Source organism: Vombatus ursinus, unplaced genomic scaffold, assembly GCF_900497805.2.
Source record: "Vombatus ursinus unplaced genomic scaffold, bare-nosed wombat genome assembly UNPS02014792.1, whole genome shotgun sequence".
NCBI lineage: Eukaryota > Metazoa > Chordata > Mammalia > Diprotodontia > Vombatidae > Vombatus > Vombatus ursinus.
In genome coordinates, this window is record NW_020954570.1 from 8,153,019 (window position 1) to 8,172,684 (window position 19,666).

The window sequence follows — 19,666 nt, forward strand, 5'->3', positions numbered from 1 at the left end:
TTTTCATCAATCCTATTCATCTCCTTAGCTTTCTTATTTATTTTGTGATTGGATTTATCTAGTTCTTAGAGGGGAAAGTTAAGGCCCCCAACTGGTCTAAGTCTATAGTTTATTTCCCCCTGTAAGTCATTTAATATTTTCTTTAAGAATTTGGGTGCTCTGCCATTTGACATTTATGTGTTTAATATTGATATTACTTCTTTGTCTATGATAACTTTTAGCAAAGTGTGGTTTCCCTCCTTATCTCTATTTTTGCTTTTGCTTCGTTTGAGACCATGATTACTATCCATATCTTTTTTTTTTTTTAACCTCAAGGGAAGTGTTATAGGTTCTGCTCCATCCCCTTATTTTAACTTTTCGTGTGTGTTTCTTGGAAACAACATATTGTTTGATTCTGGTTTCTAATCTAATCTGCCATTTGCTCCTTTAACATTGTAGCTGCTAAATATTGTGTTATCCTGACTGTGGCTCTATAGTATTTACTTGGTTTCTTTTTGGCTGCTTGAAGTATTTTGAATTTGTCTATAATATTTCTGAAAGTTTTCATTTTGGGCTCTCTTTCAGAAGATCAGTGTATTCTTTCAGTTTCATTTTTGCCCTCTTATTCTAGGATATCTGGTCTGGTTTTCTGTTATAATTTCTTGAAATATATTGTCTAAGCTTATTTTTTTTTCTTTGATCATGACTTTCAGGTAGTTCAATAATTCTTTTTTTTTTTTTTTTTTTGGTTAGGCAATGGGGTTAAATGACTTGCCCAGGGTCATACAGCTAGTAAGAGTTATGTGTCTGAGGCCAGATTTGAACTCAGGTCCTCCTGACTTCAGGGCCAGTGCTCTATCCACTGCGCCTCCTAGCTGCCCCTAGTTCAATAATTCTTAAGTTATCTCTCCTTTAATTTTTAAATCTGTTTTTTTTTTCCAATGAGATTTCACATTTTCTTCTATTTTTTTCATTCTTTTGACTTTGTTTTATTGTTTCTTGATTTCTCATGAAGTTATTAGCTTCTATTTGCTCAATTCTAATTTTAACAATCATTTTCTTCAGTGAGCTTTTGTACTTCTTTTTCCACTTGGCTATATCTACTTTTTCAGAAGTTCTTTTCAATCAATGAAGTTCTGTACCTCTTTTACCACTTATTTTTATTTCTTAAGGGTTCTTTTCTTTAGTATTTTTTTTGTGTGCCTGTTTTACCAACCTGTTAATTCTCTTCCCATAATTCTATTGCATTGCTCTCATTTCTTTTCCCAATTTTTCCTCTACCACTCTAATCTTATTTTTAAAATAAAAAAATTTTGGGGGGGATTTATTTGGTATTTTATTTTCACCCCAGTTATGTGTTAAAAACAAATTTCAACATTGATTTTTAAGATTTTGATTTCCATATCCTTTTCCTTTCTCCCTGCCTACCTCCACTCCTCCATTGAGAAGGCAAGCAATTTGATATAGGTTATACGTGTGTAGTCATGTAGAACATTTCCATATTAGTTGTGAAGGAAAACATAGATCAAGAAAAAAAAACCCTCAAGAAAAATAAAGAAAATAAAAAAAGTATGCTTCAATCTGTATTCAGTCACCATCAGTTCTTTCTGGATAGCGTTTTTTGGCTTAAGTGCTTCAGAGTCATCTTGGATCATTGTATTGCTGAGAGTAGCTAAGTCATTCATAGTTGATCATCTTGCAATATTTCTGTTACTTTGTACACAGTACATTTTACTTTGTATCAGTCCATGCAAGTCTTTCTAGGTTTTTTCTGAGAGCATTCTGCTGCTCATCATTTCTTTTAGCATAACAGTATTCCATCATAATCACATACCACAACTTGTTCAGCCATTCCCTAGTTGATGGGCATCTCCTCAGTTTCTAATTCTTTGCCACCATAAAAGAGCTGGTGGCAAAAATATTTATATATTTTTGTACACATAGGTCCTTTTCCTTTTTGTTTTTTTCTGTCTTTTGAGATACAGATCTAGTAGTGGTATTGCTAGATCACAGAGTATGCATGGTTTTATAGCCCTTTAGGCATAGTTCCAAATTGCTCTACAGAGTGGTTGAATCAGGTCATAACTCCACCAACAGTATGTTAATATCTCATTTTTCCCATATCCCCTCCACCATTTGTCATTTTCCTTCATTGTTCTACTAGCCAATTGAATAGGTATGAGGTAATACCTCAAAACTATTTTAATTTGCATTTCTCCAGTCAATAGTGAATTAAAGCATTTTTTCCTATGGCTGTAGATAGTTTTGATTACTTCATCTGAAAACTAAATATCTTTTGATCATTTATCATTTGGGAAATGGCTTTTATTTTTATAAATTTGACTCAGTTCTCTATATGTTTGAGAAATGAGGCCTTTATCAGAGAAAGGTCGAGGTGTTTACCCCTTTCCTGGCCTGTGCTCTAGTCTATGAGTGACCACAAGCACTCTTTTCTGCCTTGGGACTGTGAGGAGGATTTCCTCTCCACCACCACTCCAAACTCTACCATGCCAGCGCTCTTTCTCGCCTCAGGATTGCCACCCAGAACTGTGACCCAGATCCAAGCTCAGGCAAAGGAAGAGAATCCTGCCTCAGCACCGGCAAAGAGGTCCCTGCAATTGCCCTCTGATCAGCCACTAGATTCCCTCTCAGTCCGTGGGCTGAAAGCTCCAAAAGAGCCACGGCCCAGGGTCAAGCCAGGACTGGGGCTGGAACTGAGCTTCTCTCTTACCTGGGTCACAGACTTTACCTACTGACCTTCTAAGTTGTCTTTGGTGTTTGTGGGTTGAGAAGTCTGGAAACTATCACAGCTCTCTGTGATTCAGTCCCCTGAGGCCTTCTCCAGGATTGCTGAGGCTTGGTCTTTTGCTGTGCACCCACGCCAAACTGTTCTTCTCCCAGCCTGGCATGATAGACCTTTCTAATCAACCATCCAGGTTATCTCGTGCTGGAAATTTGTTTCACTGTCTTTTTGTGGGTTCTACTCCTCTAGAACTTTAGAGCTGGTTTTTACAGGTATTTGGAGGGGTTTAGGGGAGAGCTCAAACAAGTCACTGCTTTTACTCTGCCATCTTGGCTCTGCCCCCGCTTGTCTACAGTTAAAAAAAATTTCATTAACACCAGAATCTTTTATCATTCCATCTTTCCTTCTCTTACAATACCTAGTCGTCTTTTTTTTTTCCCTCCTTCATAGAGACTTCAGGTCCCTTGAAGACTTAGTTTTTCCCTAGCACATAACCCCATGTACTGACTGCATTCTCCTGCCTTCTCTGTCTTGACATCTTGGCGAACAAGTTCTACACTGGGTTCCCTTTTTATTTGACTGATCATGCTTTGCTATGCCCAGCTGTAGATTACTCCCATCAACCACAGTTATTTCTGGAGAAAGTCAGAAAATCATACTTGCTGGGTCCACTAACCAATTTATTTTTTGTAATCCCAACTGGGCTCTTATTGCAACAAGGCATACCTCTTATACTCCCTTAATCAATTCACTCTCACACTCTTCACAGCTGCTATTACAAACATTTTTCTCTCTCTTCAAGACTTTGATGATACCCCTTTTCCCACCCTCTAGGCTGAGGACATTGCTTATAATTCACTGAAAAAAAAATTGCCACCATTTGCGGAGAACACTATCTTCTCACTTGCTTCTTCTCTCACCTAATTCACATCTGTCTAATCTTACCTCACTACAGTCCATCCTCCACTGTGCTGTTAAATTGATCTTCCTAAAGTACAGGTCTGTCTATGTTACCCTCCTATTCAATAAAATACAGTGGCTTTCTGTTACCTTCATGTCAAATGTAAGATTCCCTGCCTAGCTTTTGAAGATCTTCTTAGTTTGGTCTCTTCTTATTTTTTTCATTCTTCTTACACTTTGCTCCCCAAAACTTACTCTGTGATGCTGGGACCCCAGCTTCCTTGCTGATCCTTGCACAGTAGACTCTCTCTCTCCATGAGGAACATTTTCTCTGGCTTTCTGCCTCCCAGGCCTGCAGTGCTTTCTTCTCATCTCTGCCTCCTGGCTTCCTTTGAGTATGTCCTTCATCTTAAAATGAAACTACATGGGTATACCAGTAATGTTTATTAATATTTTTATAAAGCATGATGTAGATAGAGGTCAAGCAAATACTGGAACTGTGGGTTTAACCCCTAGATGTGATGTTGATTTGCGACCTCCACTAGCCTGTGAGCACATTGAGGGCAGGGTCTGTCTTTTGCCTTTTTTGTATCCCCAGCGCTTAGCACAGTGCTGTCTAGTAGTAGTACCTACATGGTAGGTGCTTCATAAATATTTATTGATTCATTGTCTCTAAACTTAGGCAAGTCACTTCATTTCTTTGAGCTTCAGTTTCTGCCATTGTCAAATGGAAATATTAATACTCAATAAGTTATTCAAAAGGTAGTTTGTAAGGTAACCATTTTGTAAATTTCAAAGATGTCATAATAGAGAGGCCTATTATTATTTTTCTTTTCAAAAATCTCATAGTATAGGGAATTACAAAATTTATTAACAGAATTATAAAATTTATTAAATTATTTCTCATATTTATTTGCATTATAAAGTGACTTTTAAAAATGTCTTCATTCATTGAGATAAAAATCATAATTATCCCAAAATTCATGTTATTTTGTATTTAATTTAATTCAACAAATGTTAATTACTCATTATGTTCAGAGCACTGTGTTAAGTACTGAAAGAGGGACAAAATTTAGTTAAGTTATAGTTCCTACCCTATTGTACTTTAAAATCTACTGGGAAATATGATACATATACAAGAAACAATAATATAAAATAGTACATGTTAAATGCTTGATAGAGGCACAGAATATTGTATAAAGTCTGGGGGCAGGGGAGGTATTGTCGTTACTGAGAAGGAGGATCAGGGAGGGTTTCTTGAATAAGTAACAGTATTTTAGGTGAGTAAGAATTCAAGAGATGATGGGGCCATAGCAGGCACTCTTTTCAATTTTCATTATCAATGAAGTAAAATGGTTTAAAAACAAAAAGTCCTCAGTAGAAATGTGGCATTATCAGACTCTTTTGATGCTGGCCTAAAATGTGAGTCCCTTGGGAAAAGTCTATTCTTTGGAGGCTCTATATAGATCCAATTATGTGAATGTGCTCTACATCTCTATTTATAGAATGCAGGTAGCAAAGATATATTCTTAGTGGCTAAAGGTAAAGTTCTTTGTAGAACTTGAGATAATAGTTTCCGAAAATCCAGAAGTTTTAACATTGTTCCTTGAATTTTTATGTCACTCTTTGGAGGCATAGTAGTTAAAACATTGTTAGAGTCTAAAAGGGGGGAAGGGAATAAGCATTTATATAGTGCCTACTATGCACCAGGCACTGTGCCATTCACTTTTTACAAATATCTCCTTGGTTAAGCTGAATTTGAATCTTGCCTCAGACACTTAATAATTATGTGACCCTGACAAATCATTTAACCTCTCTCAACCTCAATAAATAAATGCTATAGGGTTTGTTAGTATAAAAGTTAGTTATTTGTTGATGAAGTCTTCCCAAGTTTATGTAGCAAGAGAAAAGAAGAGGATCCTTTGGAAAACGATTTGGGACTATACTAGAAAAACTTGATACTTTTTGACACCTCAGTTCTCCTACAGGGCATATGTCCCACGGAGTTTAAAGACTGGACATAAAATACGAGAATAGCTACACACATTATGTTATATGAATGTAATAAAATATTACCATGCCATGAGAAATGACAAAAATGAATTCAAAGAAACTTGGGAAGACTTTGTAAGTAGATTTATAATAAATTATTAACAAATATAATCATAATAATGATAAATTGCTAGCAAAGCTACAGAAAGATTCAAACCAAAGCCCTTTACAACATGGTTTGATCCTTTCTTTACATCCTAATTATATTATTCACCTTTTAAGGTCCAACCAAACTGGCCTTCTCCCTGTTGTTCTCAAATGTCACTCCCATCTCTTACTTCTCTGGCCATCCTTCATCCCTGGGACTCAGATTTGTTATTTTTATGGCTTAATAATATTGCATCATACTCTTATGTCACAATTTGTTCAGTTTTTCTCTAGTCCATTATCTTTTATTTCCGGTTGTTGTTTTTTTTTCCAGCACAAAAAGAGATGCTATGACATTTTTGTCATGTGGAAGACCATTTTTTTATTCTTTATTTTTCCTTTCCAGTGATTTTCGTTCATGTATCTAGTAGAGGGATTTATGGACCCAAGAGTATGAAGAGTTTACTGACTTTTGTCAGTGTGCTTATCTTGCCCTAACTCATGATTATTCAGATGTACACCATTTGTTCAGGGGGAAAAAAAAAGGTTATTTTTTTTTCCTGCATTTGTGAAACCTTAGCACCTAACATCTTTTTACATCAAATCATTGAAGTTGGAAAGAAAAAAATAAACATATGTGGTTTAAGGCAAGTCAGCTTAAGTTGACTTTGAAAGGTCTTGTGAACCAGATTACAACAAAATAGATGTTTCTACCTTCTGTTTTGCTAGCTTATTTTGAAAAAGCTGCTAAAAGACTAGAAAACAAAGTAAAGTTTACTGTAGTCTTCAGGAAATACGGTTAACCTTTTGTAACAGGATATTATTATTGAGAAGTTTTAGTTGAAGTTTGTATAATCAGAAGTTATACTATAGTGATACTTTGCTTTAACAATACTATCCTATATGTATGAAAGACTAGTTTACAAAGCACTAAATATCATGTGAAATAGGCAGGGCTAGTATTTTCTCTTTCTCTCTTTTTTTTCAAGTGGATCTATGATTTAATCAATGTAGAAAGCTCCTCCTGAGGATTAGAGTCTAATCCATACATATTGATACCTTCTCTGTAATTTATAATCTTAGAAAGTTCCCTGGGGCACTGAGAGATTAAATGACTTGTCTGGTGCCTCACAGCCAGGATGTATCAGAGGCAGGACTTGAACCTGGATATCTCGGAGATCTCCTGTAACCTATACACTGCTATGCTGTGTCTCTCATTGAACTTTTAAACAATGAGCAAACAGAAGTCACCAGTCTAGTAAGTGACAAACTCATAGTTGGTGCCCTTTGCACAACACTGTACTGCTGGAGAGCCAAGCTCCTTTTTAGCTTAGGATTCTCTCATTTTACAGATATGGACACATGCTGATTAAAAGAATTTCTTACAACCAGTGGAGCAGTTAGTGCTTTATGAAGATGGGATTTGGAAGTGACCTGAAGAATTCACACGATGCACTGTTAAAATTGCAAGATTGGGAATTACGACTCTTGGAAACAGTCAAGAAGTTTATGGCACTGAGAATAAAAAGTGATAAAGAATATGCATCTACTTTACAGAATCTCTGCAATCAAATTGATAAGGAAAGTACGGCCCACATGAATTATGTCAGTAATGTATCCCAGGTAAGAAAACAATTTTATTGTCTTAAAAGAATTTAAAATGTTTTAAGTGTAATAATTGTACTTAAAGCAAAAAGATTCCACTTTAACAAATGGATCTTTGTTTTTTCATCTCTTATAATATATTTATTCTCTGGTTTATTGAGCCCTACTGCTACTAGATTCTGATATATTTATACATTATACTTAAGACTTTTTGAAAGACATAGTATATTGATTATAATTTTAGTGTTGTATATTCTTTCAGTCTATTAGTCAGAGTAGAGATTTCCTTTGCTCCTAGATCAACTGTAGTATGAATCTACAATAGTATATTGATGAACCGTCCAAAGTTGCTAAATAAATTAAGAAAGAAAATTGTTTTATGACTTAAGATCATATTGCCTGGTAAGAGCCAGGACCAAACCTGTACTTATACTTGAACTATTAAAATGTACTTTAAAATTAAAAAAAAAAATTAGAGATGAAATCTATATTTGATATCAGATTTCCTGAGTTTTACATTTTTTCACCATTTATTGTGATGTCAAGTTTAATGATAGTTTAAACATAATTTTAATAAAAATCAGTTTTAAAACATTTGAATACTTGGAAACAAACAGTTCATTGTCTTGGGAAACAGATGGGACTTGTGTATGTCTACTTATAGAAACTACCATTTTACATATTTTATATGAGAGAAATTTTTATTATTTTCTGTATGGAAACAGAACGCCATTATACCCAGTCATTCTCCTCATGATTTTAAGAGGTCAGATTTCTGCAAACAAGGGCTCAGACTCAGCAACTCCAAAGTAACCTAATTCTTTCTTTCTGATTACTAAGATTATGAAAGTATTTCAGCTGAGAGGTCTGTAAGTATCAGGTGAAGGTCTTTGGGTGTTTCTGGCTGAGATACTATGCCATTTCCATTATGCTAAAGGGTTTGGGCCAGCCTTAGAAATTTAAAAAAATTTTTCAGAAAGACTTTGCTTTCACCCAATAACTGCCATCCAGTGTTTTGACTCTGTAGGGAAAAACTGACCCAACTTTTAGACATATTTCATGCATAGCTAATTAAGAAAGCCAGGAGTCATTTCACTTAATATATTTATTCATGCATTTAACCTTTTAAAAAAGGTTTTATTGAGGTCTTTTGTTTTTACATTAGGCCTTTCCTGAACTGTTGCTGAATTTTTCCTTGTAACAAAGAAGAGTTAAAGCAAAACCAAACTTACAAACTGACTGTGCTTGTTAGTGACCTTCTCCTCTAGTTGTCCTCTGCCTCTTCCAGGATGAGGACAGTGTTTCGTCATCTCTTCTGGAGGACCACGTTTGTCACCACAATCAGTCTGACTGAGGCTGCCTTTAATGTTGCATGTATTTCATTATTGGAGTCTCAGTGCATAGGTACTGCCTTGGCTCTGCTTATCTTACTCTGCATCAGTTCACACAAGTGTTCCCACATTTCTCTAAAATCCTCATTTGCTATTTCTTATTGTAACATTCACATACCATATTTTGTTTAGCCATTCTCCATTTAGTAGCTGCATTGTGTTCATTTTTTAGCTGTAACAAAATCTTATTTTATAAAAATTTTATAAAAATAACTGATTATATATGTATAATCACATAAACTAATTTTCTTTATTCTTCCAAACTACCATCTATACCATTTAAAACAAATACTAAAAGAAATTTAAAAACAAAAACCAGAAACCCCTCAGATATCACTTTTATAAGACCATAGGATTTAGAGCTCGTCAGCAGGCAATCACAACTTCACGAAACTTATGTGAAAACTAGGTTTATTACAAGAGAAATTAACGTGCATGTGGAACCTGAAGATTTCACAATTCATACAGAAGTTTGCATGTTTATAACGGCAAGACAAAGGAAGGAATACCAGAAATCTCCACCTACAGGGGAATTGCATGAGATGGGGGAAATGGTGCAGTTAAGGTGGGAAAAGGACAAAACTTCTTGTGAAGGGGGTAGGGAGCAAGGCGATGGCAAAAGCTGTACTCTTTTCTGTTGGGAACTGAGAGAATATGAAGATAGGATGATCTATTTATTATCTACATGGGTCCCAGTGGCACAAGCAATTTCTCAGCCTTGTGCAGACTGACTGGAACCTGTCTTGACTCCCAAGGACACATAGGGAAACCAGTTTGGGATGCAAACAATACATTGTCAGCTCAGGGGGGGCTTCATCCTTGATACATTCAGGGCCTCCTGCATGCTCTGAATCCATTGTTTCTGGAAGCTTTGGCAACTCAAAAGACACATTCAGGGGACCCCTTAACAGTAGGATGAAGAAGAAATGGTCCACGTAAGAGGCACCAGACAGAATGCAAGAACTCTGCTAGCACTAAAACAAGAACCCCTTAACAATCTTTAATGAGCTATGAAGGACCCGCAAGAACATCTAATCAAGCCCCTTGGTTTTATCAGTCAGGGTATAAGTTCAGACAGTTACAGTTAGGTGGCACCATAGTGCACAGAGTGCTGGGCCTAGAGTCAGGAAGACCTGAGTTCAAACCTGGCCTGGGATACTACTAACTTAATCCTGGGTTAAGTCACTTAACTTCTCTTGGCCTCAGTTTCCTCATCTGTAAAATAGGAATACTAATAGTACCCACCTTCTATAGTTGTAAGGATTAAGTGAGATAATAATTGTTAAGCTTGTGGGGTCCAAAAATGTTCATTCTGCAAGAAAAACCGCTGAGACAGAGCTCTGAGCCAAGAACCATTTATTAAAAGAACTGAACTCCTTCAATGAATGGTACTTCAGATCTTCCTCACAATCTGAGATAGCCCTTTTCGCTAGGGCATTACTTTTATAGTACTTGATGCCCAGACACACAAGAGCCAAAATAAAATACCGAGTCTCATTGTTTGATAGACCTTGATTTTGACCATCCAAGAGGGCCAGAAGTGATGCATCAGCATGAGTGGGCACCAGATGGGCATTCAAGGGTCATTACTGCTGACTAAGTGGTTATAAGATGGTCCCCTCATGGTGGGCAAGAAAGGGTGCTCTGGACATACAAAAAATAAGTTGGGGCTTTACATATCATGTTGAGACATCTCACTCACGCTGTGCTTGGTCATTCACTCATCACCTGAAAGGGTGGAGGTCCTCCAGTCAGTATTCTTGTGGTTAGGCAAGTAAACTTTATTACAGGTTTGTGAACAGTGAACTTATAGCTTGTAGTTTAAAGTTTGGGGCCTATTATAAGGAAGAGTCTATCTTATCTAATTATCTCTAGGTATAATATATGTAAAATATGTTATTTATAAATGTAATTCTTACAATAATATTAGTTAAGTAGACTGACTAGGAAAAATATGGGATGATAGCTAGTGAAGATAGATAGATAAACTGAGGTTTTTTTGAGGGTAAGTGAGATATGGGCATGTTTGTATACAACAGGAAAACAGCCAGGAGATAAAGAATGAAGATACAGGGAAGAATGGCAATGATAGAGGAGGCCATGTGCTGGAGAAGCCAGTATAGAGTAGGTTTGCCTTGCAAGGAGAAAGGTCACCTCTTTATGTAAGACAGGAGTGAAGGAGGAGGTAGTGGCAGAAAGGTTCTGGATGGATGTGAGATGAGGAGCAGGGGAAAGGGAGCTCTTGGCAAGTGACCTCAGATTTTTCCATGAACTGTGGAGCAAGGTTTTCAGCTGAGTGAGTGGAGGAGGAGCCATGGGAAATTTGAAGAGAGATGAAAAGAGATAGTGATGGGATAGGGAGGTGAAAAAAGGATTTGGCCTACCTTAGTGAGGACCCAGTTGAGATTATATAGTGTTCATTTTTATTTGACTTAGCAAGTTTTGTGATGTTCTTCAGCTTCTTTTAGTAGCACGGTGAAGTGTGAAGGCATGTTGGGAGTAAAGCCAATAGATGATGGAAATGATTGAAGATTAAGTCTTGGTGGAGCCATATTGATGATAGGGACTTGAGAGAAGAGGACAGTATAGACTTGAACTGGTTAATTAAGGGTTCAAGATAGGGAAGGGAAGAGAGTTGGCTAATGCATGGTGATAGCCTAGGAAACAACCAAGGGGTGGAGGGATTGGAGATCACTATGAGTATGAAGAACAAGTTTTGGTGTTGTAAAGCAGAGGTAAAGGTGAAATGGCAATAGATTGTGATCTGATGAAAGAATTTCAGAGGTTACAAACATGGATATGGTTCATTTTTGAATGCTGACAAGATTCATGTTATGGCTATCATCTCTGTGTGTAGTTGTGGTAGAGTAGAGGTCATGCAAAATCAGTAAATGAAGGAAATGGGAGGTTAGCATATGTGAGGGAGTATCAGTATGTGTGTTGAAGTCCCTTAGTATAAGGGTAGCAGTTGGGGAGAAAAGATTGTGAGCCAGGCACTGATCTCATTGAGTAAAGAAGGGCAGGCTCTTAGAGATCTGTAGACAACAGCTGTCAGAATTTTGATTGGATAGTAGTTATGGATTGAATGGACCTCAAAGGAGGAATGTTTACTGAGTGAAGACAGCAGAGGAAGAGCTTGGAAGTGACAGTGGGGAGCAAGGAGTATTCCATCTCTCCCAGGAGAATGAGCGAAAACCATTGCTGGAAATGGTGGCTGGAAAGATGGAATAAGTGAGAAAGGAACAAATTTAAGATGAAAACAAGTATTCCAGGGAACACAGTGGTTAGTTAGGTTTAGAGTTGGGCATTGAGTGAGCAGTTCCCCATTAGATGTTCTCAAAAGAATTGAAAACTATTAATAACCATATGAAAGAATACTCTGAATCACTTTTAAGAAGAGTTATGCAAATCAAAATAACCTTGATGCTTCACCTCATACCCAGCAAATTTCAAAGATGGTTGTTGATAGACAGGCATACTTATGAATTGGTTTGGGGCTTTGATTTGGCAGAACCATTTTGGAAAGCAATTTGAAATTAAACAAATGAAGCAAAGACAATGCCCTTATCTTTTGACCTAGGGATTCCATTGCTAGGCATATAACTCAAGAGCTAGTTGACAAGAAGAAAGGCTCTGTACACATGAAAATATTTATAGCAGCTCTTTTGTAGACCTGGAAACCAAGTAGATGTTTTATGTCTGTTGATTGGGCAATAATTAAATGAATTGTGTTATGTGAAGGCAGTGGAATATTCTGCTGTAAGAAACAGTGAGGGTGATGAATACAGAGAAGAATGGGAAAATGAAAAACTTAGAAGAACTGATGAAAATTGAACAAAATAGAGCCAGTAATACGATTTAACAGGACAATAATATAAATGAAAAGAACAACAGTAAAATAATGGAAGCTCATATTGTGAAAATATGAAGAAAACGCTGACCTCCAAAAGAAATATTAGAAGACACATCCCCTTTTCCTTTGTAGAAGTCAGAGTCCATAGGTGTAGAACACTGTAAATAATGTCAGATTTTTTTCAATAGGTTTATTGATTTTGCTGAATATTTTTCGCTTCTTCCTCTTCTACATATATATATATATATATATATATATGTATATTTTTTTTTTATAAAGGATAGCTCCTTGGGAGAAATGTGTGGGAAATCTAGGCTGTATGAAAATAAGAGATTAATAATAGTTTATTTGAACAAAAAATAGAAGAAGCAACTCAAGTAGGCAAGAATGTTTATAGCAGCTCTTTTTGCTATTAAAATAAACTGGAAACTAAAGAGTTACCTCTCAATCAGGAAATGGCTGAGGAAGTTGTAGCATATGAATGTATGGGAATATTATTGCATTGTAAGAAATCACTGAAGGGGCAGCGAGGTGGCACAGTGGTTAGAGCTCTGGCCTTAGAGTCAGGAGGACCTGAGTTCAAATCCAGCCTCAGACACTTGACTCTTACTAGCTGTGTGACCCTGGGCAAGTCACTTAACCCTGATTGCCTCACCAAAAAAAAAAAAAAAGAAGAAATCACTGAAGGGATACTTTCAGAGTAAACTGGAAAGGCTTATATGAACAGATGCTGAGTAAAGTGAGCAGAAACCAGATAACATTTTACACAATAACAACAACATGTTAAAAAACAAAAAAACTTTGTTCATTGCAGTGAACTGACTACGAATCTAGAGAGCCTATGGTGAAACATGCTACCCATTTCTTGACAGAGAGATGATGGACTCAGAGTGCATTATGACACATATGTTTCTGGATATGTTCAGTGTGGGGATTAGTTTTGTTTGATAGTGTATATTTATTATGTTTTATTTTTCCTGTTCCTTTTTATATGCGTGAATATATGTGGGAGAAAGGATTAAGGAAAGCTAATAAGCTTGCAGAAAAAAAAACAACAGAGAAAAGACAGATGAGAGAGTCATTGAAGCAATTTAAAAATGCATAGAAGAGAACAGAAGGAAACTCAGACCAATAGGACAGCCTTGAAAATTATATTTTAATTTATTATATATATAAAAGGATAATCAAACTATATGTAATAGAGATTCAAAATTTCATGTACAATTTTATTTTTCTCTTTTACTTTGCATATGGAAATTCCCATTTTATTTAGTTTTTGTTAAGTTCAAAATTTAAAAGAAAATATTTAAGAACCCAGGCCATCCTTTCAGGGAAGTCATTTCCTCCTTAATGATCTGCTTTTGACAACTTTGCTTCTCACACCATTGATTCTGATTAAATGAAGTAAAAACGAGGGATTCAGTGGTTTAGTAATGAATTATATTTGGCTGGGTATCTGACCAGATCTCTAAGATGTAAATTTCAAAGTCAAATATCAAGTTCCTCCTGGTTTGATGTAAGTAGGAACCTAGTAGTCTTAACTCCATTTTTCTGATTTTTAAAATCATAGTATTGCATTTTTGAAAGTTTATGTGTCCTAAAGCTATTTTCCAATAGATTCATTATATTCTTTATGCTGGACACATATTAGATGTTTCATGGAATCAAAGATCATATATTTAGAGTAGGAAGTATCTTAGAGATAATCTGGCCCAACCAAATGGAAATATTAAGTAGAGGAGATTGAATTTGAACCCAGTTACCATGAATACTAATTGAATTGAATTAAATTAGAGATATTCTAAAGCAGTGTGATATATTGGATAAAGTGCTAGACTTAGAGGCAGGGGACTAGTTCACAGGAGACTCGAGTTCACAGGAGACTTATCATAGGCAAGGAATTTAACATCTCAGAGTTTGATTTCCCTCAAATCTGAAACAGAGATAATAATACTTGCTCTATACTCCCGACTGCCCTCTCCCTCCCCCCCAGTAGGATTTTAGTGCTTGAGTAAACCTTAAAAGTTCTGTGTGAACAGGAATGATTATTATTATGTGTCAAGATCAGATTTCTGAAAAGAAGAAAACTTCATGATTTTTGTTTTATTGTTTAGTTACATCGATTGGCATTTTCACTTTTCTTTTTATACCTGTTTATAATCTATACTGTAGGCGCAGCTGTGGCATAGGGGATAGAGTGCTGGCCTTGGAGCCAGGAAGATCGGGATTCATTCCCATCTCTGAGACATACTGACCTAGTGACCCAGGGCAACCACCTAACTTCTCTTTACTCTAGCCAGCTAAGAATATAAGTTGCAGACAGGGTGCCAACCTGTATTGATGTGAGATGTTTTCTCATTTGGGAGTTCTCTTCTACCATAGAAATACATCACAAATTCAGTCCCAAGCCATATACTTTTAACCAAGGGTAGAAGGTTTCTTTAGATTTCCAATCTGACTCTGTTTCTATTATTTAAACTATGGTAGAAATTGGTGGTAGGTTATGATGAGCCAGCAGCACTTGTGAATTTTGAACTGTAGATATATATTTCTGTTTGTTTCTGAGTTATTTCCCTCTTGGGGTAGCTTCTTTTTGAATTTTTAGTTTGTCATTGATCTATCTTTGAAACAAAAGGTGTTTGACATAAGCCATTAATAACTAACAGAACCATACTAGAAAGCTACAATTTTTTATTGAAAAATCTTGTCTATATTAAAAATATTTGCTTGTCCATTTAAGTTAGTTGGGACTTCTGATATTTCTTTTTCTTTTATTATTTTTGTCTAGACTTGGCTACTAATGATTCAACAAACAGAACAGCTTAGCAAAATAATGAAGACACATGCAGAAGACCTTAACTCTGGTCCATTACACAGGCTCACTATGATGATCAAAGATAAGCAGCAAGTGAAGAAGAGTTATATAGGTGTTCACCAGCAAATTGAGGCAGATATGTTCAAGGTATATCTTTTAGCCATAGCTTTTATTCATTTGTCTTTTATCCTTATTGGACATTTTTATCATCTTTTTGTAACTTATTTAATTGGTTGTTTTTCTTAGATGAATTAAGCTTTTTGGTTGGGTTAGATGAAGAGTTGTTTTCTATAATTAAAATGAATGATTTTTTGAATTAGTTTCCTTTAATTGTAAGAAGTATTATCTCTGCATCTGGCAAATAAAAGGCCATTAACTTTCAGATTGTGGAAAGGAGTTTATTATTTACTTTTGTTGAATTTATCTCAATTCATTGAGGCTTGAAGTTATTTTAGTTTGATTGTACATAAGGATAGTTTATAATTGCGTATTAAAGAAAAGTAATTAAATTATGTGTCTGATTTTTATGGCTTAAGAATTAGTTGAGAGGCAAGTTAGGAAGACTTGGGTTCAACTCCTGCTTCTGACATATTGGTTCCATGACTTTGGATAAATTGTTTAAACTCTCAGTACCCCCAGGAAACTCTTTTAATATTATAAATTGCAGAATATTTCTTGATTGGCATTGGTAGAGTGAATTTCATAATCAGGAGTGCCTTACAATAATGAAATAACAGGTCTGTATTTAAAAAAATAAAAGAATTAGATGCATGTTTAAATTATTTGTCCAAATATCTTTTCTGCATTTGCTTCCCTTATAGGTCACAAAGACAGAATTGGATAAATTAAAAACAAGCTATAGACAATTAATAAAAGAAATGAATTATGCCAAAGAGAAATATAAAGAAGCTTTGGCTAAAGGTATGTGTAGCAGTTAGTGAATTAAAATGTTGATTTTAATGATTCTTATTCTTGCTATTTGAACGTTAACTTTATAAGCAGACTAATATTTTTACTTTTAACAATTCACTTGAATGTGGAACACAAAGTACAAAAAATTGGGGGTATAGATAAAATATAGAATCATTCTTAGGACTTGTTTTGAGAAAGTAAAATATATAACATTGCACATTTCTTGGTATGGTAAATTATGTAAATATTTACACATAATATGAAAAAATTTCCTTTAAGCCGTTTTCTGGCTCAGTAGATTTTTATTAATAATAAACAGAGCATTGTGTATTTGTTTGGAGAACTAATTTTTTTTTCTTTTTTACCTGAAGTTTTCAAAACATAACTATATAGTCGTTTCATGGAACTTTTCTGAGATTAGGTTATTTAAGATCTCTGTTTGGGCTTCTGATACTTTGGATATTTTATATTTTTGAAGGCATTCCTCTAATTCTTTTGTGTCCTTAGTTTTGTTAGCATATACCTGTGAATAATTTGTTCTGATTTTTAAAAATTTCTTCTAGTTTCATTATATTTCACCTTCAATATGTATATACTTTTACTGTCCAACTTAGGAGATGCCATTAAGTCTTTTAACTTTAGTTTCTCTAGAAATTTGTTTAGTTCCACGAGTTCCCTTTGGTTCATCTTTCTCTTAGATTTAGCCAAAACCGAGAGGGAAATTAATGTCTGTTGTCATTAGTATCTTATTGTCTCTATCTTCTTGAATTTCAGATCATGTTTTTATTATTAATTTGGATGCATTTGAAACATATAAATTTATTACTGATATTGGTTTGTTGCCTATGGTTCCTTTCAGCATAATTTTATTTCATTATTTATCCCTTTTTTAGGGTTGGGGAGTACAGCTGGGTGGTGCAGTGGATAAAGTGCTAGGTCTGAAGTCAGGAAGACTCTTCCTGAGTTCAAATCTGGACTCAGACGCTTACTAGCAGTGTGACTCTGGGCAAGTCACTTAACCCTGTTTGTCTTAGTTTCCTCATCTGTAAAATGAGCTGGAGAAGGAAATGGCAAACCATTCCAATATTTTTGCAAAGAAAATCCCCAACGGGGTCACGAAGAGTCAGGCATGACTAAAAAATGACTGAACAACTTATCCCTTTATATTTTTGAATGTTTGTTTTTGTTTTGTCATTTAGCATGGCAGTTCTTGTTTTTTTGGATTCACTTGATACATAGTAAATTTTTTTTTGCATCCCCCTCAGTTTTATTTTGTGTATATGTCTTTGTTTTTTACATGAATTTCTTGTAAGCACCATAATGTAGGGTTTTGTTTTACATTGTCACTTTTGCATTTTATTGTTTAATCTGTTCACATTTAAAATTATGAGAATTAGGTCTATATTTTCTTATGTCTTTAAAATTATTTTAAAAAAATTATGTTCTTTTCCATTTTCTGTTGTAAACACAGAATTATGTTCTTTCAGTTACTTTAATCTTGTTTTAAGATGTCCCTGTTCCCACTGACTCTCTTTCCTTCACTCTGATCCCCTTTTCTCATTTGTTACCACTTTCCTTTTTAAGGTTTTGTTTATTAGTTCCTTTTTCTCTCTCACTTTTATCTGACTATGTATTTCTTCCTCCTCTTTTTTACCTCTCAGTCAAGTAGGGTTCCCCTTCTCCCCTCTTCAGCTAGTCTTTTTCGTTAACTTTTTAAATTAAAAAAAAATTAAAATTTATTTTTATGCCCCTTTCTGGAAAGGATTTCTTTCATTCTCTTCATCATCCCTTCTCTCTTTCTGTCTATTTAGACCCTATGGTTCATGGCCCTTATAATTATTTGGTATCTTTTCGTTATATTTCTTCATGTAATCGAAGCTTACATGGTATCTATTCTAGGTTCTCTCCCTTCTCATTTCTGCCACTTCTTGGTAGGGTTTGCCCTCCAGATCCCCCTTTTCCATTGTGCCTTACTCCCAGAACAATGCCGTTATTGCCAATGTCAGAGAAGATGCTGTGCCATGCTAGGTCCCTTTCCAACTTTTTGATTATGCAGCCCACTACTGATCTATACCCTCCTTTTGTTACTGTTTTCCTTACATTTACCTTTAAATTTCCTCCTTGTGTCCCTGCTGTCTCACTCCTCCAGGTGCCAGTTGACGCCAGGGGTTCTAACTATTCCCCTTCCAATGTAGGCCAGGTAGATTTTTCAAGCACTAAATCCTTCAGGCTTCATTCCGTATAAGGTCTTTATTTCCTTTACTGGCTATCTTTATCCATGCTCATTCATTAACATAACTCCCTCCCACATCCAAAGTTAGGCCTCCTTCCTTTCTTCCCCTTTTCTATCTTTCCCCCCTTCTTCCTCACACACTTTTCTTTAGGCTTTTCTCTATCAGAGATCATAGCATTCATATTCTCCTCATCGCTAGCCCTCGATTTGATCCCAGCACATTACCCAAACCTCTCTATACCCCTTCTCTCCTTCTCCTCTCATGTTGTAATGTGGCCTCACAAAAAACATGAATTCACTTGTAAGCAGGGTGTCCCCAGGTTCTGTCTATAATGCCACCCATCTGCTTCTTCACTTTTACTTCTACCAGATTTCTGTCTTCACCCTTATTTCCTTGTGTATATTTAGACATGTCTCTTACTGGTCTCTGTGTTGTTACCTTGTTGTTGTTGCTGTCATTAAATGCTGCGTTTATTCACTCCTGCATTTTTGTTGTTTGGGCTTTTTGGAAGCAAATAATCTTTTTAGTTCTTGTTTTCTTATTCGTAATGTTCCAAATTCATCTTTATTATTGAATGTTCACCTTTCATCCTGTATGATTAAGTTCACATTTGCAGAATAGTCACTTTCCACTATTCTGAGCTTTATTGCTCTTTGGAACATGTTATTCTGTTACTTCCTATGTTTTTCTAGTGGGTGCAGAATAGGTTTACAGTATTTAAATATGCTTCCTTTGTGTTTATTTGAAGGTCTTTTGTCCTGATGGCTTACAGAACTTGTTTCTGAATTGAATTATTAATTTTAACTGCTATGTGTTTTCGAGTTTGGAATCTTTGGGTTTTTAAATTTTTTTTTTCAAAGGCAATCTGAATTATTTTAGTTGGTATTTTCATTTTTTGTTTTCAGAAGTTCTGGGCAGTTCTATTTTTATCTTCATCATACTGTTTAAGTTTTTTTTTAACCTATCTTGTTCTTCTGGGAGCCCTAAGATCCTTATGTTGTCTTAACACATTCTGTCTTTGAGATCAGTATGTTTGGCTTGCATGGTGAGTATATTTTCTTTTAATGTTATTGTTTTTTGCCTTTCTTCTGGATT

The 19,666-nt window shown here is 35.5% G+C and overlaps 1 protein-coding gene across 5 annotated transcripts in view; it reads left to right on the plus strand.

Annotated features, from left to right (window-relative positions):
• Nucleotides 1-19,666, plus strand: part of FER (FER tyrosine kinase) — a 260,682-nt gene that overhangs the window by 29,511 nt on the left and 211,505 nt on the right. For 4 of the 5 annotated variants that reach the window (XM_027869209.1, XM_027869208.1, XM_027869210.1 and 1 more), the window contains 3 exons: nucleotides 7,114-7,384; nucleotides 15,399-15,572; nucleotides 16,247-16,346. In XM_027869209.1, the coding sequence (XP_027725010.1) occupies nucleotides 7,172-7,384; nucleotides 15,399-15,572; nucleotides 16,247-16,346 (487 nt within the window). In that variant the 5' untranslated portion in view covers nucleotides 7,114-7,171. The remainder of the gene's footprint in view (nucleotides 1-7,113; nucleotides 7,385-15,398; nucleotides 15,573-16,246; nucleotides 16,347-19,666) is intronic. The other variant, XM_027869211.1, reaches the window with a different exon arrangement.